This window comes from Hypanus sabinus, chromosome 12, assembly GCF_030144855.1.
Source record: "Hypanus sabinus isolate sHypSab1 chromosome 12, sHypSab1.hap1, whole genome shotgun sequence".
Taxonomy (NCBI): Eukaryota; Metazoa; Chordata; class Chondrichthyes; order Myliobatiformes; family Dasyatidae; genus Hypanus; species Hypanus sabinus.
Window position 1 is genome coordinate 39171647 of NC_082717.1, and position 25610 is coordinate 39197256.

General features: G+C 36.4%; 1 protein-coding gene across 5 annotated transcripts in view; it reads right to left on the reverse strand.

The window, feature by feature from the left end:
- ubr2 (ubiquitin protein ligase E3 component n-recognin 2) overlaps window positions 1–25610 on the reverse strand; it is a 222762-nt gene that overhangs the window by 76274 nt on the left and 120878 nt on the right. For all 5 annotated transcript variants that reach the window (XM_059985777.1, XM_059985778.1, XM_059985779.1 and 2 more), the window contains 12 exons: window positions 19484–19549; window positions 18738–18860; window positions 18490–18553; window positions 18053–18177; window positions 16965–17017; window positions 16771–16873; window positions 16332–16380; window positions 11744–11898; window positions 8624–8726; window positions 7826–7935; window positions 5172–5252; window positions 4195–4376 (listed from right to left, as the gene is read on the reverse strand). In XM_059985777.1, the coding sequence (XP_059841760.1) occupies window positions 4195–4376; window positions 5172–5252; window positions 7826–7935; window positions 8624–8726; window positions 11744–11898; window positions 16332–16380; window positions 16771–16873; window positions 16965–17017; window positions 18053–18177; window positions 18490–18553; window positions 18738–18860; window positions 19484–19549 (1214 nt within the window). The remainder of the gene's footprint in view (window positions 1–4194; window positions 4377–5171; window positions 5253–7825; window positions 7936–8623; window positions 8727–11743; window positions 11899–16331; window positions 16381–16770; window positions 16874–16964; window positions 17018–18052; window positions 18178–18489; window positions 18554–18737; window positions 18861–19483; window positions 19550–25610) is intronic.

The window sequence follows — 25610 nt, forward strand, 5'->3', positions numbered from 1 at the left end:
CTTGAGAATTGACTACTTTTTTATTGACTCTTGTTTTATTCCATCGGTAATTGGTTGTAATTATGATATTATAGCCATCTCTGACCATGCTCCATTAAAACTTCCTGTTAAATTTACGGATACAGCTTCTAGTGCTAGACAATGGCGATTAGATTCTACCTTACTGCAAGATCCGGATTTTATTAAATTTATGAAGGAACAGATCGATTTCTTCTTTTCAACTAATTCCACGGATGATATTTCTTGCGGAACACTTTGGGACACTTTTAAAGCATATATACGTGGACAGATTATCTCCTACTCCGTTGGTTTGAGAAAACGCATTAAGAAGGAAACTCTTTTATTGGCTGATAAAATTAAAGAGATTAACAAGAAATATTCGACTGCTCCTAGTAAGGAGCTTTACAAACAAAGGGTTGAACTTCAAATGGAACATAGTTTATTACTTACATCTTCGATTGAAAATCAATTAATGAAAACCAGATCTGGTTTTTATATACATAGTGATAAATCGGGTAAACTGTTAGCTAGTCAATTGAAGAATGCTTTGGTTAAACGCCAAATTACTAAGATTCGTCAGCAGAATGGGGATCTGACAGTTAACCATGATGAGATTATCAAATCTTTTCAAGATTTTTATACTTCCCTGTATCATTCTGAATTCCCTCATGATTATAATACCATGTGTGATTTTCTTGGGAAATTGAATTTTCCAAAATTATCATCAGATAATCTTTCACATTAGAAACTCCTATTACGGATGCAGAAATTAAAGGGGTTATTTCCTCTATGAATTCTGGGAAAGCACCAGGTCCAGATGGGTATACAGTAGAATTTTAAAAACGTTTTTCCTCTACTCTTTCTCCTTGGTTATGCAGGGTTTTTGAAGAAGCAATTAGATTGAGTAATCTGCCACAATCTTTTTATAGAACATCCATTTCTTTAATATTGAAGAAAGATAAAGACCCTACTGACTGTGCATCCTATAGACCAATATCCTTATTGAATGTAGATTCCAAGATCTTTTCCAAGTTACTGGCATCCAGGCTAGAGAAGGTATTACCTCAAATTATCTCAGAAGATCAAACTGGTTTTATTAAAAATCGCTATTCTTTTTTCAACGTTAGGAGATTATTGAATATTGTTTATACTCCTTCACATAGCACTTCAGAATGTGTCATTTCATTAGATGTGGAGAAAGCATTTGATAGAGTTGAATGGCCATACTTATTTACTGTGCATGAGAAGTTTAATTTTAGTCCGACATTCATTTCCTGGATTAAACTGATATATCATACTCCAGTAGCCTCAGTGTTTACTACCAATCAAAGATCTCCCTTTTTTCGTTTATTTCGGGGTACTAGACAAGGCTGTCCTCTTAGCCCATTATTATTTGATATTGCTTTAGAACCGTTGGCAATTGCTATCAGAGAATCACAGAACATTTTTGGCATTAATCATGGGACGGATATACATAAGCTATCATTATATGCAGATGATTTATTATTATTTATTTCTGATCCTGAGAAATCCATTCCTGCAGTTATATCATTGTTGGCTCAATTAATTTTTCTGGGTATAAATTAAATCTTAATAAGAGTGAATTGTTTCCTTTAAATAGATGGGTTCCAATTTATGGAAATTTACCTTTTAAATTAGTTAATGACTCTATAATTTACTTAGGGATTAAAATCACAAGAAATTATAAGGACTTATTTAAGGTTAATTTTTTACCCCTAATCGATCAGATTAAATGTTTGTTTACTAAACGGTCACCAGTATCTTTATCTCTGATAGGTCAGATTAATGCTATTAAGATGGTTATTTTACCCAAGTTTTTATATATATTTCAAGCAGTACCAATTTTTATTCCAAAATCTTTTTTTGCTAATGTTGATTCAAAAATTTCCTCATATATATGGCAGAATAAAAATCCTAGATTAGGTAAAAAATATTTTCAGAAGGCAAGGAAGGAAGGTGGATTGGCATTGCCTAATTTTAGATTTTATTATTGGGCAGTCAATATCCGATATTTAATATGTTGGTTAAAGGATTGGGATTTATCTTTTAGCCTTCATTGGGTGAACCTGGAAATTAAATCTGTACAAGGATTTTCATTGGGTTCTATGTTAGGGTCTTCTCTTCCCTTTGCTCTTTCTAAATTGCAGAAACGAATTGACAATCCAATAGTTAAACATACTTTACGTATATGGTTTCAATTTCAGAAATTTTTTAGGTTGACTCAGTTTGTTTTAAATATTCTATTGTATTCCATTGCTTTTTTTATCCTTCTATTATAGACCAAGCTTATTCAGCTTGGAAGACTAAAGGATTACTACGATTTTCCGATTTATTTTTGGATAATTGTTTTATGTCTTTTGAACAATTATCTAATAAATATAATTTGCCTAGATTTCTTTTTTTAGATATTTACAGATTAGGAATTTCTTAAATACTGTACTTCCTACCTTTCCAAATCTCGTGTCTTCAGGTATTTTGGAGAATTTGTTTGAACTAAATCCTTCTCAGAAAGGGCTAATATCAAAACTCTACAATATAATTATGAAGATACGTTCAGAGCCCTTCTATAAGATTAAAAATGATTGGGAAAGGGAACTTAACCTTACTATCCCTATTGAGAATTGGGATAAAATTCTTCAATTAGTTAATTCATCATCTATATGTGCTAAACATTCATTAATACAGTTGTGCATAGGGATCATATGTCCAAGGATAAATTGGCTCATTTTTATTCCTATATAAATCCTATTTGTGACAGATGTCATTCTGAGATAGCGTCTTTAACTCATATGTTTTGGTCTCGTCCGCTTTTGAAAAAATATTGGAAAGACATTTTTGATATTATTTCCACGGTATTGAACATTGATTTACAACCTCATCCTATTACTGCAGTTTTTGGTTTACCAATGATGGACTCAGTCGATTTATCCTCTTCTGCTTGTTGAATGATTGCATTTCTTACATTAATGGCTAGAAGATCTATTTTGTTGAATTGATAAATTAATCCTTCTACCGTATTTCATTGGTTTTCTCAAACTATGTTATGTCTAAATTTAGAAAAAATTAAAAGTGTTGTATTTGATACTTCTATTAAATTTGAAAAGATATGGAGACCATTTATTCAATATTTTCATATGATGTAATGTGACCCTGTTCCAAGCCTATTTGTTTTTCCAGTTTTGATTTTACATATGTTGAGAGGATCGGAGTTGACGACACTGATGATTTTGTATTTTTGTTAGATATTATAAACAGCCCTTTTTTTTCATTTTCCCCCATTCTTTTCTTTTTTTGTTTTTTTCCTTATTAGTTATTAGATTGTTAGATTAGTTTTTCTTGCATAATTTTTTTTTTCTTTTTCTGTTCTTTTAAAAATATATATTAGGATATACCTAGGTTTGCTTTGTTTATATGTTACTTGTATCGTCCATGATTTGGGAAGACTCATTTATATTGTAACTATTGCTTATATATTCTTTCATGTTCAGTTGAAATGTGTATGTTTGTAATCTCATTATCTATGTATTAATCTTATTATGTTGATATTAATAATAATAATAATAATAATAAAAATATTGAAAAAGAAAGAAAGAACAGGATATTGGGTATAGTTTACATTGATCATAGATGCAGAGCTTTCAGTGTTTCATCATGGCCCAAAACACAATGGAAGGCATTAAACAAAGAGTTGCTTTAAAGATGTAAACTGATTTGGAAGTTGGCAAGAAATTCAAGATGTATGGAGTTCTATGTATAAATGTTCAAATCCATGGTCCAGCAATGTGATGAATGATTTGAAGTGCCCTTCACAAACATTTTTTTTATATCTTGGACATGAGATTGCCCTGGGAACTACTTGAATAATCTGAAGTGAACATAGGTAAACTACAAGGGAATAATCAAAACGATAGTGACTATTGTATCAAAAGGGGTGATGACAGCATTACGATATTGCAGTATTGACATTATGAAATGGAAAATGTTGAAAACTATTCATGATGCATCAGGAGAAGCAACTATATCAGACTAGCAAATTGGTTACAGATGGGGAAGGTTAATGTGGTATACTTCAGATCATTTCAAAATAATTCTAATGCATTAACTGATAAATAGCACGTTTTGCTTCAATACAAAATATACCCAGCCAATCATGATAAAAATTTGTCTTTTTACCTATTGTCAGGTGTAGTAGAAGACGAAGCCTCTAGTTCTTCTAGGGTCTGTTGAAATAATTCCCTATTTTCATTTATAAAATGCCTCTGCATTTCTGACATCTGGGCCATTATCTTCTCTCTACGCAGACGAGCAATTTCAGCTTTCCGCTTTCGATCTGCTTTGTCTTTATCTCGTAAACACTATAAAAAGAACAGTTGAATGATTAATGTTTTCACTTAGTTATCTTACACAGCATCAACCTTACTTACAATCTTTTTTTAAGTATTAATTTAAGTTGAAAATTTATAATTTTAACCTGTAGAGTACATGAAAAATATTTATAATATATTTTTATATTATTATGCAATAATAACTTATTCAACTATTCTAAAAGAAAAATAGGTTGACAATATTAGTCCAATAACACTAAACAAATCTGACATTTTCAGGGCTTTTACTCAGTTAGCTACAATCAGTGATGAAATGTTATTTTCATAATCTTGGATTCCAGAGGAGGAAAGTCCATAGGGCTGTCCTTGAAAGATGTCTGTGAATGGAGCCTAAGGACATTGCATAAATGCCACAAATTCTATTCAGTTGACACTGCTCACAAGGTTTTCCATAAAATTAAATGACTATTAAGATTTTGAGCAGGTGGAGAGGGAAAAGGTGGCTAGAGGAAGTGAAAAAACTACCAAAATGGATTCAACTGAGTAGATGAAAATGAAAAGAACAAGAAGTGAAGTCATTTTAAACAAATAAAGATGTATATTTACTGTTTGGACAAATGGAAAACTTGAACAAGAGTGACTAAAACATTACTGTAAAACATCTAAAACCAATCATTTAAAAAAAGTTGAAAAGCGAGAATATTTTGATAAAATGCACTTATTTTCAAAAAGTTATCCATGTTCCTTAAAGTTAACTATATAATTTGTGCAGTCACATTTTGTATCAGGAAGCTAGATCTTAAAGTGACTGGCTTTCATTCTTACCTCCTCCACACTGTGCCCTTCCATCTCGACGACAGGGTTTGAGTTGCTCCGTTCTCTCATCTTTTGAATAACTCCAAAAAGCTTCAGAACAAAATACATTAGAAGTTAAATTTAATGATTAATGAATTATGTTATTGCACTAATAAATTTACTTATAGATTTCATAAAGATGTGCGAAAAAACATGACCATCAGAGTCAGCCGGAATAAACAGGCATGTTTTATAAAATTAAAAAAGGATTTAGTTTTCCAGAGTATATAATGCGATTCATGAATTAATCTTTTCATGCCAGTGTCACCAGCAATTTAACAGAAGTGATTTATGATGCTCAAGTGTGAAAGGAGGTAAAATGAGCAGCTTCAAAGTCATTGAATTAACATGTCTTCGTAATATAATGCTTCAGTCACATGGCTTACAGCATCACTTGTTAGTGCATGATTGGCAACCTTAACTAACTTTCCCACCATCAAATTCACTTTTACAGCTCCAGTAAATATACAGGAAAGACCTTCTACTCACACTATGTCAATTTGATTACCTGGCAAAACTGATACATACTGATAATAAAGTTATGGCAGTATGTAATTGTGAGACAGCAGAACAATGATCACTGGCTTCTTTCACAATTGTTGCTGTTAGCAGTATCAGGATAAAGCAAACAAATTAATACAGTGAGTGGTATGCAAAAGTTTGGGCACCCTGGATCAAAATTTCTGATACCGTAAATAGCTATGCGAGTGAAAGATTACCTGATTTCCAAAAGGCATAAAGTTAAAGATGACACATTTCTTCAATATTTTAAGCAAGATTACTTTTTTTATTTCTATCTTTTATAGTTTCAAAATAACAAAAAAGGAGAAGGGCTCGAAGCAAAAGTTTGGGCACCCTGCATGGTCAGTACTTAGTAACACTCCTTTTGGCAAGTATCACAGCTTGTAAGTGCTTTCTTCCTTGCAAAAGGCTTCTGGTTCTGTGCAATTCTTGGGCCATCTTGCATGAACTGCTCTTTTGAGGTCTATCCACAGATATTTGATTATGTTTAGGTTGGGGAACTGTGAGGACCTTGGCAAAACCTTCAGCTTGCGCCTCTTGAGGTATTCCATTGTGGATTTTGAGGTGTGTTTAGGACCATTACCCTGATGTAGAAGCCATCCTCTTTTCATCTTCAGCTTTTTTTTTTACAGATGGTGTGATGTTTGCTTCCAGAATTTGCTGGTATTTAATTGAACTCATTCTTCCCTCTACCAGTGAAATGCTCCCCGTGCCACTGGCTGCAACACAAGCCCAAGCCATGATTGATCTACCCCTGTGCTGAACAGTTGGAGAGGTGTTCTTTTCATGAAATTCTGCACCCTTTTTTCTCCAAACATACCTTTGCTCATTGTGGCCAAAAAGTTCTATTTTAACTTCATCAGTCCACAGGACTTGTTTTCAAAATGCATCATACTTGTTTAGATGTTCCTTTGCAAACTTCTGATGCTGAATTTTGTGGTGAGGACGCAGTAAAGGTTTTCTTCTGAAGACTCTTCCATGAAGGTCATATTTGTGCAAAAGTTTCCTTGGTCTTCCTGACCTCAACTTGACCTCCACCATTCCTGTTAACAGCCATTTCTTAATTACATTATGAACTGAGGAAACAGCTACCTGAAAACACTTTGCTATCTTCTTATACCCTTCTCCTGCTTTGTGGGCATCATTTATTTTAATTTTTAGAGTGCCAGGCAACTGCTAATTGTTGGGAAAATGTTTGAGGAGCCAGGGTATTTATAAAGCTTTGAAATTTGCAACACCTGGCCTTTCCCAACGATGACTGTAAACAAGCCATAGCCTTTACAAGCTCATTAAAATCTGAGACCTTCGTAAAAGTTATATGAGAGCTCAAATCTCTTGGGGTGACCAAACTTTTGCAAGGTGCTCCTTTCCTATTTTTCCCCACTCTAAAAGTGTACACAACAAAAACAATACAATAATCTTGCTTAAAATGTTGAAAAGAATGTTTCATCTTTAACTTTATGACTTCTGGAGATAAGTTCATCGTCTACTCATTTAACTATTCATAGTAACAGAAATTTTGACCCGGGGTGCCCAAACTTCTGCATGCCACTGTATATGGGGTTATAAATCGACAGACACAGAGAAAACTTTCACCCTACTATCCTAGGTTAGATCTGAATAAAAACTTCCAAGGGTGAATGACCACTATCTAATCCATTGGCAGCAGTATTTGAAATACCACTTTACTACTTCATAATGAATTGATTTTACATCCTAAATGACACCACCTTCTGTATGAAAATGCAGCAGAAAATCTATTTCTCAGCTGAACGGAATTCTAGTAAGAAAGACCTCAATTCCACGCTAACCTGTCAATTCTACAACAAAGTGCAATTGATATAGCTTACTTTTGGTACTGAATTCGCATAATAAAAATATTCATAAATATTTTTAAAATTGGTGCACAATAAAAAAGTGAAATGTTTTCCTAAACATGCAGAGATAGCAGCAGGGCGGAAACCGCATTTCAGGCAATAGTACAGTTTATTTAATTGTTAACACATCATCTGCTAAAGTAGTTTTATTCAAATATGCTTTCGATTAACTGTGAACAAATCACCATGAAACAAATTTAATGGATTAATGCCATTAGAACATACCTTAAGCACCCACTTGATCATGTCCTTATAAACCTCTAAATGGGGAGCATTTTGCAATGTTTCCAGCATTGCCAAAATACTAGGTGAGTTTTCTGGAGCCTCCCCAGGACCTGCCAAATATTGCCAAAGTAAGCTATATGATGATATGCAAATTTCACAAGTTTAGGCAATACTTAGTCATAGCTAAATCTCTTAAAATACTGATAAATTTCAAGATAATTTTACTGATAAGTCCAAGTCCAGCCACTTTAGAAACATTTAGTTAGATAACATCTCCTTCGGCTACTGCAAATCATACCTGGATGAAAAGTTAACATAAAAGGAACTGAAAAGAACATAATGCTGGACTTGGATGGATGCATGAATGTGTTCTGGTGAATAGAGGCAGGCATGTTGCATCACATAGTGTAGGGAAAATCAAGCTTATATGATTTGTGAACAAAAAGTAGGAAAATGCAGCACTGCATTCACAACACAGGTTGCAAAGATTATAATCCAGGCTTTGAAAATAACAATATGATGCAAGCAAATGCAGAAAAAGGGACAACTAAAAGTACTACATGTGATTTTTGGAATAAAGACCAAAAGTTTTAGCCCTGAACAAATCCATTTACACAAGTGGACAATGAAGCAACTTATACAGGAACAAAATAAAACATGAGGTTTTTTTTAATTATCTGCAACAGAAAGGTGAAAAAACTTGAATGAGAGGATAAATGAATAAAATGGCACCTTTCTTCCATGAATAGTTAAATCCTCGCAAAGTTGCACAAATTTTACTACACTGTGGATACATACGTGAGACTTTTGAAGTGAAGTTAAAACTAAAATCGCTGTCTTCACTCGCACTTTCTAATTGTTGTTTCTCTTCAAGTAAAGCCATTCCAATTAGATGCAAAACCTACAGGAATAGGTAATGACACATCGATATGCAAACACAATTTAAATTAATTGTCAATAAGTCATAGAAAACCACAGCACAGAAACAAGCTATTGGGCCCATCTAGTTTTTGCTGAACCATAAATCTGCCTACTCCCACTGACCTGCACCTGGACCACATCTCTCCACACCCCTCTCATCCATGTATAAATCCAAATTTCTCTTAAATGCTGAAACTGAACTTGTTTCCATCACTTGCGTTGGCAGCTCATTCCACACTCTTACCACCTCTGAATGTTTCTTCCTCATGTTCCCCTTAAATATTTCACCTTTCACCCTCAATCCATGACCTCTAGTTGTAGTCTCACCCAACCTCAGTGGAAAAGGCCAGCTTGCATTTACCTCATCTATTCTATTCACAATTTTGTATACCTTTATTAAATCTCCTCTCAATCTTCCACATTGCAAGGAATAAAGTCTTGATCTATTCAATCTTTCTGTATAATTCCCAGCAACATCCTTATAAATATTCTCTGCACTCTTTCAATCTTATTTACGCCTTTCCTGTAGATAGGGGACCAAAACTGGACATAATACTCCAAATTAGGACTCAAAACACCTTATGCAATTGCAACATAACAACCCAACTCAATTGATTTATGAACGCCAATGCGCCAAAAGCTCTCTTTATTAACCTATCTACCTGTGACACTACTTTCAAGGAATTATGGATCTATATTCCCAGATCCCTCTGTTCTACCATATTCCTCAGTGCCTTACAGCTCATCATGTACTATCTACCCTAGATGGTCATTTTACACATATTTGCATTAAATGCTACCTGCAATTTTTTCAGCCCATTTTTCCAGCTCATCAAGATCCCACTTCAAACTTGTATGTTTGGCTGTATGTTTTACTGTTTGTAAACAAATGATTAATGTGCTCATTTGCAATCAGTGTCTTCTGTCTCACTCACCAAACCCATGAACTTGTCACAAACTTCCAATGCAGGACCTTGTCAAGGGCCTCTTGCTAAAATCCAGGTAGACAACATCCACTGCCTTGCCATCATCAGGTTTCCTGGTAACTTCCTTGAAAAACTCTATTATTTTAGTACAACTTAACATGCACAAAGCGATGTTGACTAAACACTCCTTGTCTGTCCAAATACTTCCCATTACTGGTGTCAGGGTCACCTTTTTACAGTATGGGAGTCCCAGTCATTTTCAAAACTTATCAAAGAACCAGCTGTCTACGGCTAGTGTGAACTATGTGCCAGACTTAACGGATGTCCTTCTATGCACAAACTTATCCATAGGTCAATCAAACTCAGTGATACCAAGTGGCAAACACTTTTCTACAGGACTGAAAGAATGCACTTTCAGGTACCTATAAATAGCAGTCAGCTGGCAGCATTAACTGAATTCCATAACAAATTACCTGCTGAATTCCTGAAAAAAATGAACAGTTATAAATATACTTCAAGAAATTCCCAAACAATTATATCATAAATAATTTGGTACAACATTTAAAACTATCCTGTAGACCAATGGTGTCAAGTATTACCTTTCTTTTCAGTTTGTCTTGTATTTTGTACCTATATGTATGTTGAAAAGTTAATTCAACATACTCTGCTGTCACCTTTTGCAGATTCTCAAGAGATTTGGTGTGAACAATGTTTTATTTTCCTCTTAAAACCTTCTACCAAATTTCAATGAAATTGGGTTTAAAATTATACTGTGGCGACCCATTTCCTGGCGCATCCGAGCCGACTCACAATTAGATAGCCTACGGGGGTTTGCGAGCACAGAGCTTTGGAGCCTCTGCGCCATGGGGGGCCGGTTGAGGGAGGCTTAAAAGTGAGGCTGAAGTTTTCGAATAAAGTTTTTTCCTTCAACTGCAGTTACCGACTCCGTGTCGTAATTTTAGCGCTGTGTGTAGCACACCGCGACAATACCCTCAGCCATGCATTTGTTATCTTGAAGCTTGACTGGTCTGAAGCACTCCGGCTTGGCTCAGTCTACCTACAGAAATTTCAGATCATCCAATATTTTGCATATTATACTCAAGACCTCCTCACCTATCACCCAGAGCATCAGAACGACAACTTGCTAGAAAAATTCTCACCCCATTTTCAAGCCTGTCCATGATAGGGGAAATGAAGTTGCAAATGTTAAAGGAGGAAATTATATTTCCAATTAAAGGTTCTAAAGATCAAATATAACTTTGGAGAATAATGAATTGGTGCAGTCTAATATGGAGAAGTTTGCCAAGCCAAATAGAGAGAGAATATTAATAATGTTACCATATTCTCCTTTTCCATAATTTCCATTGCTTCAAAAAAATCTAAACTGCTTCCCTATTTCTGGATAGTCAATAATTTTTTTGAATTTGATTGTTCAACCACTAGCATCCATATCTTGTGCAACTGAGATCCTAAGCTATGGAATTTCCTCCTTTCCTCGTTCAGATGTTCCTTAAAATCTCCCGTTGATAAAACTTTGAATTTTTCTGAGTACTATATTTCCTGAATTGCAGTGACCTCCAAAAACACATCTAATGAACTAAATTTAAATACATACACAAAGTCTAGCTTCAAAAATGCAGTAGACAGATTTGTCCTTAGGTGCTAAAATTCCTTCAAGGTTTTTAGTAACATCAATTGCCTAACTTTGCCCTCACTTTAAATAGGCAGAGTAAATGAATTCCAGAAAAAGCAAAAAAACTGCTGTACTGAAAAACAGGTAATAAGTTGTTATACAACAAAACCTTTCAGAGACGTGCAGAGAGACAAAAATAAAAATTTCAAGAACTAATTTTTTATAATGGTATTAGTGATTTAAAAGGAATGTCCTTAATTATGATCATATTATGCAGCTGTGCACATATGCCTGTCTACATATCTATTTCAATGTGCCAGGTGGAAAAATGTCAAAGATTTTCTGACTTTGAGGCAGGAAAACAAAAGTGTAGTGATCATATGATAACAATTCAAAAATAAATACAGATAATTTCAGAAAAAAAATTACAGAGCTTACCCTCTGTAACATGCTCTCAGTCCAAGCATGTCCATTTGGCTCCACAACCCACTGCAACACTGTTCTCAGAATGTGTAAGTACACATCTGATTGAAGGATATTTACCAGACTGGCAAACAGAGGGCAGAAATGTGGAAATACAGGAGGTGGAAGAGCTAAAATAAAGAACAATTTCATGAATCATCTGAACTACCACTCAAATTAGCATAGGCCATTGAATTTAACAGAAAAGTGATGCAACAATTATTCTTTTAGAAACATAATTCAAGATTTCCATAATTATGCCGCAAAGGTTGACATATCAATCAATGACTCCCTGATGCTTCACCTGGAGTGAGCACCTGGACCTTTAGCCAACAGGAAGAGAGCTGGTAAAAGAGCAAACGTTGTATGTCATGAAGTTGCATTTCTCTTTTTGCATAAGAGGAACCCATCACAGAATTCACTCGTTTTGTTCAACATTGAGGCCTGAAGTTGAATTTATTCTGGTACACCTAATTGTATTATAGAATAATATACTACAGAAACAGACCCTTCAGTTTAACTCATCCACACTGACCAAGGTGCCCAGCTGATGTTGTTGGCCTGAAGAATCTAAAAATATGACGATGGATAAAAATATGGATGATGGGGTGGTAAATTGGATTAGTAAGTATGCAGATGATACTAAGGTAGGTGGCGTTGTGGATACTGAAGTAGGTTTTCAAAGCTTGCAGAGAGATTTAGGCCAGTTAGAAGAGTGGGCTGAAAGATGGCAGATGGAGTTTAATGCTGATAAGTGTGAAGTGCTACATTTTGGCAGGAATAATCCAAATAGGACATACATAGTAAATGATAGGGCATTGAAGAATGCAGTAGAACAGAGTGATCTAGGAATAATGGTGCATAGTTCCCTGAAGGTGGAATCTCATGTGGATAGGGTGGTGAAGAAAGCTTCTGATATGCTGGCCTTTATAAATCAGAGCATTGAGTATAGGAGATGGGATGTAATGTTAAAATTGTACAAGGCATTTGTAAGGCTGAATTTGGAGCATTGTGTACAGTTCTGGTCACCGAATTATAGGAAAGATGTCAACACAATAGAGAGAACAGAGGAGATTTACTAGAATGTAACCTGGGTTTCAGCACCTAAGTTACAGGGAAAGGTTGAACAAGTTAGGTCTTTATTCTTTGGAGAGTAGAAGGTTGAGGGGGGACTTGATAGAGGTATTTAAAATTATGAGGGGGGATAGATAGAGTTGATGTGGATAGGCTTTTCCCATTGAGAGTAGGGGATATTCAAACAAGAGGACATGAGTTGAGTGTTAGGGGGCAAAAGTTTAAAGGTAACAGGAGGGGGAATTTCTTTACTCAGAGAGTGGTAGCTGTGTGGAACGAGGTTCCAGTAGAAGTGGTAGAGGCAGGTTCAGTATTGTCATTTAAAGTCAAATTGAAAAGTATATGGACAGAAAAGGAATGGAGAGTTATAGGCTGAGTGCAGGCCAGTGGTACGAGGTGAGAGTAAGTGTTCGGCACGGACTAGAAGGGCCAAGATGGCCTGTTTCCGTGCTGTAATAGTTATGTGGTTATATACAAAACAACAAGCTGGAACATGGACAGAAGACAAGTAAACAAAACAAATATCTATGTTCTTGCCATATGGTGGAGAGAATGGAAGATGTTGTTTTATGAGATTTCTTGTGACCAATATTTTGTGAATTGTTTTTCTGAACTACGTCTAACTGGATTGAAGTAATTAAAATTGGACATAACAAAGGCCTTACTGATAAACTGCGAGATCAGAGATAATTTACAAATGACAATTTATTTGTCAAATACTCTCTATTAAGGCAGAAGAGTCAATGGTGGCTTATAAGAAGAATAAATTTGTGTCTGCCAACTGACAAAACCAGTGTCTGATTGAACTGGCTGTAAGTGGCTTGATATTGTTTGATTCACAGAAAAGCAAAGGGGTGACATCAAAGGCATATTTTTATGTGGGAGAACAGCAATAAGCTAATGCTACCTATAGCCTTGGGCCACAGTAAATGAAGAATGGACACAGGGTAGCCTACTAAGTGAGAACCAATCAATTCAAAGTAAGGAATGAGAACTCTAAAGACTGTCATGCGGAAGATTTCCAAGTCAGAAGCATGATGAGGAAGGATCAATCATTTGGCCAATAGCTGATCCCCTATTTTGGTGGTACAAGTTGGAGAAATTGGAGCAAGGATTTGATTACTGGTACAGAAGAAACAATAGCATTTAGGAGACCAAGTCAATGACCTGGTATCAACATAACTTAAATAGATATTTGCACTGATACAATAATAGATTGCGAGTTTGAATTAATTTGGATTTGTCTGGTGATTTACCTAATCTACATAAGCTAGTTGACTGAGGTAAGGGTCAATGGCTAGCTCCATTTGTCCCATATCTTTCCAAATTTTTTCTACCTATATACCTGTCAAAGTGCACTTTAAATGTTGATAATTTACTGTACCTGTTTTAACAACTTCATTCTATGTACATACACCCTCTGAGTGAAGCTGATCCCTTTTAAATCTTTTCCCTCTCACCTTCAACCTATCCCCTATTTTTTATTCATATTTCCTAGGGAACAGAATAGTATAGAGTGCTTATAGAAAGTATTCACTCCCCCCCAACCCCGGAAGTTTTAATTTTTTATTGCTTTACAACATTGAATCACAGTGAATTTAATTTGGCTTTTTTTTTACTCTGATCAATAGAAAAATACTCTTTTGTGTCAAAGTGAAAATAGATCCCTACAAAAATGATCTAATTACAAATATAAAGCGCAAAATAACTGATTGCACAAGTATTCACCTCCCTTTAATATGACTCATCACTTATCTTCAGTGGTGAAGCCAATTGGTTTTAGAAGTCACATAATTAATTCAAAGGAGATCTGCATTTGGAGACCTGTGTGCAGTCAGGTGTTTCAACTGACTGTAGTAAAAATACACCTGTATCTGGAAGGTCCAGCTGCTGATCAGTATCTTGACCTCCAACATGATGGCATGAACATCAATTTCTCAAACTTCTGGTAAACCTCACCCATCCTTCTCCATTCCACATCTCTTCTCCCTCTCTCACCTCATCGTCTTGCCTGCCCGTCTCTGGTGCTCTTCCTCCCTTTTCGTTCTTCAGGGCCTTCTGTCCTCTATTAGATTCCCCCTTCTCCAGCTCTGTATCTCTTTCACCAATTAACTTCTCAGCTCTTGACTTCTTCCCTCCCACTCCTGGTTTCACCTATCGCCTTTTATTTCTCCCTCCCCTCTCTTCCCCCCGCTCACATTTTTGACTGTACTCATCTTTTTTTTCCTCCAGTCCTGCTGAGTTCCTCCAGCATTTTGTGTGTTGCCCAAATTAAATCCACTGTGATTCAATGTTGTAAAACAATAAAACATGAAAACTTCCGGGGGGGGGGGGGGGGGGTGGAATTCACTCTATGCTCAAGAGTTGGCATGGACTTAACAGGTCCCTACTGTGTAGTAATCAAGTAATTTCAGAGTACTTGAAATCCTTTTTACTTAATTCCTTAGGTTTTCCTGTTTCTTCTTCTACTCCCTTTCTGAAATTACACAATTTTCATACTCTTTTTATTAGTCTGATAGATCAAATGTGCTTACCTCTATTCATATGGATTCTTTTCTTGCCAGTGTTATCCCAAATGAATATCATGACTCAATATACTCTTTTCTCCTCTATCTTTCCAGGTACATTTAACATTATTGATTTTCATGTTTGGCTCTTAATTCTTCTATTAATATCTCAATAAATTCTTCTATTGTTTTGTGAAGAAATAATATGATTATGTTGTGTTTTATTGAAGACATAGTGAAATTGATGGACAGATGGTTTTACTCGTTCTTGACTGAATTTCTTTCAATTAAATATCAACCATTAGTTTGACTCCTGTTTTAAGGGCTACTTCTTTTGTCAGAGAAACTCTTGAGTTTCTCTGCCCTTCTTTTCCTGTTTTGTTTCTATTCAAGTTGTTCCATGTTCCTTAGTCTATCACAATCCAACCATTATCTTTTTGCTGCTTTATAAAACTCCATTTTTTTCAGTTAAATATAAACTTGAAAAGTTTTTGACTTTCCCATCTGCCATCTCCTAACTCCAAAAAAACAGCAACAGAACCCGCTATGGCCAAAGAACCTTCTGTATCCAAAGCAAAAAGATTTGCAACATTTGACTGGGCCAACAGAACAAAAACAAATGTCCAATGTTATCTGATAAAGATACACCTGAATGGTACTTCAGCAAGCTCATGTCTGCCAAAGTAACAGAAAATATTCTATTCTCCATGTCAACACTGCAATGGTAAACTGCTACTGCATAAATTGCAGAATGAAATTAATTCAGAAAATGAAAAAATATGCCAGTCTACATTTCTCTTGATCCTAATATGATCCTCATGACTATTATTTAATTTGGTAATGCATCTAAAGCTCTTACTATTTATCATGATAAAATCATGGAACTAGATTCATTTCAGCAGCAGTGAAGCCATCTCCAGACTGAAGATTTGATTCAAAATAGGAGAAATATTTTGCAGGAATGGAAAATATCTTTACTATACCTGTGTCTTCTCCATTCAGCTTCTTTAACTTTCTCTGAGCTTCTTCAGCCTAATGAAAGTGAAACATTAAAATAAAATGCAGGAGAAAAATTGACTGCAAAGAGCTTCTCTTAAAGCCTCACAAAATATATTCTTATAAATCTGACATGGATACAAAACCTCAACATTCACATGGCTATCAAAAAATTAACCTAACCAGCTTTGAGAAAGCAATTTTTAGTTAAAACATAATGTCATTACACATAGGGAATGCATGAGTTATTTATTTAATCCATACACATCATATTAAAACAATGTGATTATTAGGTACAGGATAGAAAAATATAGGAAAAAGAAAAAAGGGAGAAGACACAACTTGCCAAAGATCATACTTCAGTCTGGCATCAATGTTGAAACTCAAGATCCAAATAGACTCCGTATTCATCTAATTAAGGCTTACCTTAGATTGATCAGCCCTTGAATAATGGTAAAAGAAAACATTAAATTCCTTGGCGCATTCACGTTTTAGCTCATAAAGGCCTCTTCCTGTTAAACCTGGCTTCCTGCGATGGAAAAAGAAATTAATTTACATGCTAGGAGAAATCTAAACTCCATTTAACTACTGCAATCTTTCACATTAAGATCAATGCTTACTTGAAATAAGCTACAGTTTCAATAACTTTTTCCATTCCAGTTTCTCTGTTCTCCTAGGAGGAAAAAAACAATTAAGACAAAATCCATTTAAGAACTGGAATTAACAAAAGTAAGTTTAATAAATAACGGTAAAAAAATAGGCAGGGAATTTAAGAGCATGAAGTACTGCAGTTCTGCTCGCACATTATAGGAAGGGCAGAGGCTTTGCAGATGGTGCAGATCAGGTTTTCCAGGATGCTGTCTGGATCAGACCATATTAAATGTTAGGAGAGGTTGGACATACTTGGAGGGTCGGAGGCTGACGAACACCTGATAGTTTATAAGATTAGGAGAGAAATAGATTGGGTAAACAAACTTTTGCCCCAGCATATAAATGTCAAATAAAAGAGGGAATTTGAGAGAGTGAAAGTTTAAAGGAGATATATGAGGCAAGTTCGAGGAAATCTGCAAATGCTGGAAATTCACGCAACACGCACAAAATGCTGGTGGAACGCAGTAGGCCAGGCAGCATCTATAGGAAGAAGCACAGTCAACTGTGCTTCTTCTGATAGATAACGCCTGGCCTGCTGTGTTTCACCAGCATTTTGTATATGAGGCAAGTTTTTGTTTTTATATATATATATACACACACACACACACACATACAGAATGACTGTTATCTAGAATGAACGTCCAGGGATGGAGGTGAAAGCTGATAGAAATAGTGGCATTTAAGAGGCTTTTAGATAGGTGCCTGAATCTGCACTGAATGAAGGGATATGAATCATGTGCAGGTTAAATTAGCATCAACTTTAACCAGACATTGGGGACGAAGGGGCTATTCCTGCATTGCATTGTTCTATATTACGTTATAACAAAACAATGCTCTGCGATAGAAAGCAGAAAAGGTGATGATGCTGCCAGGAAAGAACGCTATTTATCAACCAAAAGTCTAGTTCATCAAGGTTATACTGTGCTTAACTTGAGGACTGCAAAACATCTCCATCTCTGTATTCCACTTCCACATTAACCTACAATGAAAATACAACTGCAGTATCTTGCTATATTCATGGGCCATGTGTTAACTTCTGTATCCATAGCGCACTCACATCTTCAGGCAGAGCTTTGACTAGCTCACTATGTGACATTGGTCTTATACATAGTTGATGTATAATTTCACGTTTGATTTCATCGTCAGGTGACACTTGGCCAACTCCTGCAGTATATCGCTCTCCTGCGTCCAAAAAACATGAACATTAAAATGGCAAAATACCAAATAAGAAGCAGATAGAATTTAAAACAGTACTCCACATAATCTTACAATTTCAAGCTAAATACTATTATTCTCCAAAAGAGAAACCATGCAGGCATTCTGTTCTGATTCTACAATTGCTATTTTATCTAACAGTATATACACAGGTACAGTGAATGGTCTTTTCCACATTATTCCTCCTGCCACTGATATTGTAACATTAATTCATAAATGATAAATTGATAGACTATCTGGAGAAGTAATTCAAAAACTTAACAATTAACAATGACTTACCAACTACCATCATGATCAGGTGAAGCATTTCCTCTATTAGAATGTTGTTTTGCTGCAAGATATCCTGAAAAAGTAACGTTAATACAGGAACAATAAACAGCCTCATTTATAAATCTACATAATCAAATTTAACATAAAATCTGAAAGGGAAATTGCATTTTTACAGTTTGCACCATATGAACAATTTTATAACAAAATTGGAAATAATATAGACAATTCTTTCCAAAAACATGCATTTCCTACTTCACCTTGTTGGTGTGTTCAGAGCTAAATCTTTTTCCATAGTCAGGATTACTAAATATGTGGAAGAGCTCAAATCGACAAAGCATGATCATTAGAAAATGATTGGGATCCATCATGGATGCTCCTGCCTGCAAAATACAAGATGATTAAACAGATGTATAACATTATTTCTGCTCTCAGGCAACAGTTATTCATGAAAAGTAATAATGACATGTATAAATATGATCAGTACCACTGAAAAAATGTGAAATCATGCTGCATTAGTATTGTTAATTTAGCTGTTGTTAGGCTCTTGCAACAGCACAGCTGCAGCACGTTTTGGCTAAATTTTTCAAAGGGGAATTAACAGGTGGAGGGAGAAAACAACTGCTGGTTGGTGTGTCCAGGACTTGGAACATTCAAGGTTTCTCAGGAGTGAAATTAGGAAGCCCTTCAACAGGAAAAGAAAATGATAGAAACTTGAATTGCTGTTCTAAAAATCAACATACATTTTAAATGTGAGACAATTTTTGTTTTTATTCATCAATGGTTCTTCAGATTTCTGAAAAATTATCATCAGATATGTGAAAGAGAATTCAGACAAGACCTTGAAAAGTAGCAGTAAGGCACAAACAGCCAATTAGAACAACTCTTCTGCAGTTTATAAATTTAAAATTACATTCTATTTCAAGCTACAAGAAACAGAAAACTTCAAAATTTTGTGATACCTTTCTACGATGTATGTAGACATTCAGGCAAAATGGACACTTACCTGGAGCATTATTAAATCTTTATCATACATTTCAACTCTGCATTTTACATTGTGATAATAGTAGATCTGAGGAATAAAGAAAATTAAATATTGTGAAATTCACTAAACTTTGAGAACAACCACCATATATTTATATCTACATCAAAATTAAACTTACCAGGAAAAAATATATTTTGCTTCATACAATAAAATATTGATAATTCTCCTTAAGGAATATTGCCAACTTTTTATTATATACTTCATATATTGTCATGTCCATATTATAGTTCAATTACCAGTTAATATCACCACATTGTAATAGCACTATCCAATTAGACACATTACAGAAAATGAAAATGAGAAAACCTAAAGAAAGAATAAGATACAATGAGAAGACTACAAGGTTCAGTGGAGTAAGATTACTGCAGTGCAAGGAACACTAATGGCTGAAGTAGCAAGTCTAAGCAAGTATTTAATCTTTAAAGTTCAAAGTAGATTTCTAGTCAAAGTACATACAGTATATGTCATCATATACAAGCCTGAGATTGATTTTTTTGTGGATGTTCAGTGGAAATACAAGAAACACAACAGATCAGTGAAAGACCACACCCTACAGGGTGGACAGACAACTAAGGCGCAAAAAACAACAAAAATAAATAAATAAACTACTAATGCCAAGACATGAGATGTAGAGTCCTTGACAGTGAGAGCATTGGTTGTGGGAACAGTTCAGTGATGGACTAAGTGAAGTTGAGTAAAGTTACCCCTCTGATTCAAGAGACTGATGATCAAGGGGTAATAACCATTCTAGAATCCGGTGTTGCGAGTAATAAGGCTCCAGTACCTTCTTCCTGATGGCAGTAGTGAGAAGACAGCACTCCATGTAGTTGTGCTCAATGATGGGAAGGAGTTCACCATTGATGGACTGGGCTGTATCTACTAACTTTTGTCAGTTTTTCTGCTTAAGGGCACAGGTGTTTCCATATCAGGCTGTGATGCAACCAGTGAATACACTCTTCATCACACATCGATAGAAATTTGTCAAAATTTTAGACAACATGCTGAATCTTCAAAAACTTCTAAGAAAGAAGAGACACTGCTATGCTTTCTTTGTAATGGTACTTAGGTGCTAAACAGATCCTCTAAAATGACTACACTTAAGAATTTAAAGTTGCTGATCCTCTTCACCTCCGATCTCCCAATACTGGCTCACGGATCTCCAGTTTACTCCTCCTCAAGTCAACACTCACCTCCTTGGTCTTGCTGACATTGAGTGAGAGGTTGTTGCTGTGGCACCACCTAGCCAGATGTTTGATTTCCCTCCTATATACTAATTCATCATCATCTTTGATTCCATCAATGATAGTGGTGTCATCAGCAAACTTAAATAGAACACCAGAGCTGTGCTTAGTCTCACAGTCATAAATATAAAGCGAATAGAGGAAGAGGGCAAAGATTACAGCCCTATGGTGCACCTGCACTGATGGTGATTGTGGAGGAAGTGTTGTTGCCAATCCGAAATGACTTGGGTCTGCAAATGAGGAAATCGAGGATTCAATTCCACAAGGAGGTATTCAAGCCAAGGTCTAGAAGCTTACTGATTAGCTTTGAGGGGATAATTGTATTGAATGTAGTAATGAAGAACATACGGATGCATACATCTTCACTGTCCAGATGTTAAAGGATTGAGTGAAGAGCCAATGAAATGGCATCTGCTGTTTACCTGTTGTGGTGGTAGGCAAACTAGAGCGAATCCAAGTTGCTTCTCAGGCAAGACTTAGTATGCTTCATCTCCAACCTCCTACAGCACTTCATCATAGTGGATATACAGTGCCTATAAAAGGTATTCACCCTCGCTTACCCCCCACGCCCCAGAAGTCTTAATGTTTTATTGTTTTACAACAATGAATCACAGTGGATTTCATTTGGCTTTTTGACACTGATCAACAAAAAAAAACTCATGTCAAAGTCAAAACAGATCTCTACAAAGTGAGCTATATTAATTACAAATATAATACACAAAATAATTGATTTTTTGGTATTCACCTCTTTTAATATGACACATCAAATCATCATTGGTGCAACCAACTGGTTTTAGAAGTCACATAATTAGTTAAAAAGAGATCTGTTTTTGGAGACCTGTGTGCAGTCAAGGTGTTTCAATTGATTTTAGTAAAAATACACTTGTATTTGGAGGGTCCAATTGCTGGTGAGACAGTATCCTGGCAAAAACTACACCATAAAGACAAAAGAACACTCCAAACAACTCCATGAAAAGGCTGTTGAAAAGCGCAAGTCAGGACATAAATACAAGAAAATTCCCAAGTCACTGAACATCCCTTGGAGGATAGTTAAGTCAATCATCAAGAAATGGAAAGAATATGGCACAGCTGTAAATCTCCCTAGAGCAGGCTACCCTCAAAAACTGAGTGACTGTGCAAGAAGGGGGGGGGGGACTAGCGAACTACGTTCCCTCTAAGCTGTGCGTGCATGCGCACACACATTTTCCAACCCGTGCACAAAGGAAATGAATGTGCGCACAAAAGGTTAGTTACCTAAAATAATGTAGTAATTAATAATTATATTTATTGAAAGGCCAAAGACAGGACAGAGAAATATACCTGAGTGACTTAAATATGTATGTTATTTTGTTGTTATTCTGTGCAGTTTTATGTCAAATATTTTGTAAACCTACATAAACTGTGCCACGTGTGCATTCAGTGTGCACATACTTTTGTCACAGGAAAAAAATATGTACAACATAAGATTTTTGCACACACTGACTATGGTACTAAGAATTAGAGGGAACATTGCTAGTGAGGGAGGACATCAAGATTCCTATGACAACTCTGGAGCAGTTACAAGCTTCAGTTGGTGAGATGGGAAAGAATGCGCAGGTAACTGATGCCCAGGTGCTTCACCAGTCGCAGCTTTATGGCAGACAGGCAAAGAGAAAGCCACTGTTGAAAAAAACTGACAAGAAATCTCAGCGAGCGTTTGCCAGAAGGCATATGGGAGACTCTGAAGTCAGCTGGAAGAAGGTTCTATGGCTTGATGAAACCCAAATTGAGCTTTTTGGCCATTAGACTAAACACTATGTTTGGCATAAGGCAAACAACACATCAAAAATACACCATCCCAACCAAGAAGCATGGTGGTGGCTTCATCATGCTATGGGGATGCTTTACTGCAGCAGGCCCTGGAAGGCTGGTGAAGGTAGAGAGTAAAACAAATGCAGCAAAATACAGGGAAAACCTGATGCTGTCTGCAAGAGAAATACAACTTGGGGGAAGATTTGTTTGTCAGCAAGACAATGACAAAGCCGAAGCTACACAGGAATAGCTTAAAAACAACAATGTTCATGTTCTGGAGTGGCCAAGTCAGAGTCCCGATCTCAATCCAATTGAGGATTTGTGGCTGGACTTGAAAAGGGCTATTCACTCATGATCACCATGCAATCCAACAAAGGTTGAGCAGTTTTGTAAAGAAGAATGGAGAAAAATTTCAGTGTCCAGACGTGGAAACCTGATAAGAGACCTAGACACACAGACTCAAGGCTGTAATTGCTGCCAAAAATGCATCTACTAAATACTGACTTGAAGGGGGTGAGCAATTATGCAATCAATTATTTTATGTTTAATATTTGTAATAAATTAGACCAATTTGTAGAAATTTGGTTTCATCTTGATACTAAAGATGTTGATCAGTGTCAAAAAGTCAAATTAAACCCATTGTGATTCAATGTTGTAAAACAATAAAACATGAAAGCTTCTGGGTTGGGCGGGTGGGGGCGGGAAGAAGAGAGAATAATTTTTCAGGTTACCTCATTCTTCTTAGGCACTGGTATACAGACAGACCCTGCCTAACATTGAGGACGTGTTCCTTGGACATGAAGCACTCTGTAAGTCAGTGCTATGCGGGGTCATTATAACATTATGTAAATAGACGTGTGCCTGATTAAAAAAAATCAAACCAAAGACATAGGATACTGTGTTATGTAAACACAGTAATTTGTGGAGTAACAAACACGCAAATAGGCCTAACCTGTACATCAGTGGAGCAGCACTACTGGAGGGAAGCAAGTGCTGGTTACATCATAGAGGAGGGACCAGGCTGTGAGTCCTCCAGTACGCTTCTTCTTCAATTAGGCATCGAGATTTGAGCACGTTTTCTTAGTTTCCTCTCTTGAAACAGTTCTCAGTAGCAGGAAATCATGTCAAGAACACCTCTCTTTGCCTTATTGCTTTGCTCCCAGTCAAGGTCATGATTGATGAATATTATAAATTTCAAAGAGGTGCCAACATCAAACTGACGCTCATCAGCTTTCAAAAGATGTATCGCTTGCAGTTTCACATCCATGCTAATGCTTTCCCCAGACATCATAGTTATACTACCCACACTGGAAGTTGCAGGCCGATTTAAAGATATTATGGGTGAAAAAAATTTGATGAATTGGCGAGGGAGCAAGAACATTTACACAAGTCAGGGAAGCAGAGCATGAACTAAAAAGTGATTAGCTGTGAGTGGCTTGGAGCGTATGTAAAGCACTCTCATTGGCTGATTGAATGTTTACTGTAATGGCGGCTGCTCTTGTGTGTTGTTTAAGTTTTAAGTGTTGTTTAGAATGAATTTTTGCCATTTTCAAAAATTTCAATGAAGAATTGAATAAACAAGTTGTAACGAATCATTGCCACGTGGGGTAGCATTATGTGAAGTCTGAGTGCATTTGAAACTTGCTTGAAGCAGATGGGTACCTCAGACTGTTGAAGCAAGAGGTTAACAATATTGGTGAATACTCCAACCAGTTGATCAGCACAGGTCTTTAATACTCAGTTAGGTACTCTCTCTGTGCCAGAACCTTCCTGTGGATTCACCCTCCTGAAGGATTCTCTCACTTCAGCCTCAGAGGTTGAAATCACAGGGTCATCGAGAGCTATGAGAATTTGTGAAGGTGCCTCCATGTTTTGAGCTCACCTGGGAGCAAAACCTTGTTGTCACCCATGTCACTTGGTTACTCTTTGTAGGAGGTGATAGGATTCAAGCCCCTCCGCAGCTGTTGAGCATCCTTCAGTAAGTCAAGTTTTGTCCAGAAATGCCACATCGCATGAGAAAGGGTCACACGTGAGGTGATTTTCCGGAGATTGTACGCAGGTCTCTTATATTTTACTTGGTTGCTAGACCTGAATGCCACTGATCTACCCCTCAGCAAACTGCAGATCTCCTAGTTCAAGCTTCTAGTTGGGGAAGACTGAATGATTTTGTGGGGACACTTGTCTATGACTGGTTTTATGAAGTCCGAGACAACTGCGTTCTGTTTGTTCAGATCCTCTCATGAGACCTTGAACATGGACCAATCCACTGATTCGAAGCAATCTAGTAGCTGCTCCTCTGCCTCCCATGATGACTTTTTTGTTGTCCTGACTTCCAGACCCTTGTTCTTCAGTCTCTCACTAAATGTAGGGAGGTAGGAGGACAGCAAATGATCAGATTTCGCAAAATACAATCTAGGGATTGAACAGTAAGCATTCCTTATGTACAGCAATGGTTGAGTGTGTTGGGACCCTCGGTGCTGCAGCTGATACGCAAATAATAATTGGGCAGAGAATTATTCAAACCAGCCTTATTGTAAGTCCCCATAAATGAGTTGAAAGGTGTCAATATTTATGAGGGTAATGTGGTAAATCTATTCTGCTACGACTTGAAAGTTGCCTTTCCGAAGGTCCAATATAGGACACTGGTCCAAAGTATAGTACTGTGCAAAACTCTTAGGCACATATATACAGTAAGACTTCTGGAATTCCAGCTTAAGACTTTTGCACAGTACTGTAATGACAACACACAGTATGAACAGTATTGAGAGCAAGTTTGTAAATCTGGCAGGAGCAAAGGATGTTTAAAACGATGAGGTTGGAGCACCAAGGGATGAGTGCGGGACAGGTGGCAAAGAAGGAGTGCCAGTGGTGGGGGTGGCGCACGCGTGCAGACACACCCAGCCCTGATACACTATGCAAGGTTATTTGATTCCAAACAATTGGTTTATTGAGCATTACAGAATGTCTTTCTGGTGCTTCCCACTTAGTCCCAGCTCCTTTCCCCTTTTCCCAACCATGACTTCTCTCTCCCTGTCCCCTTTTGACTCTCAGGTCAC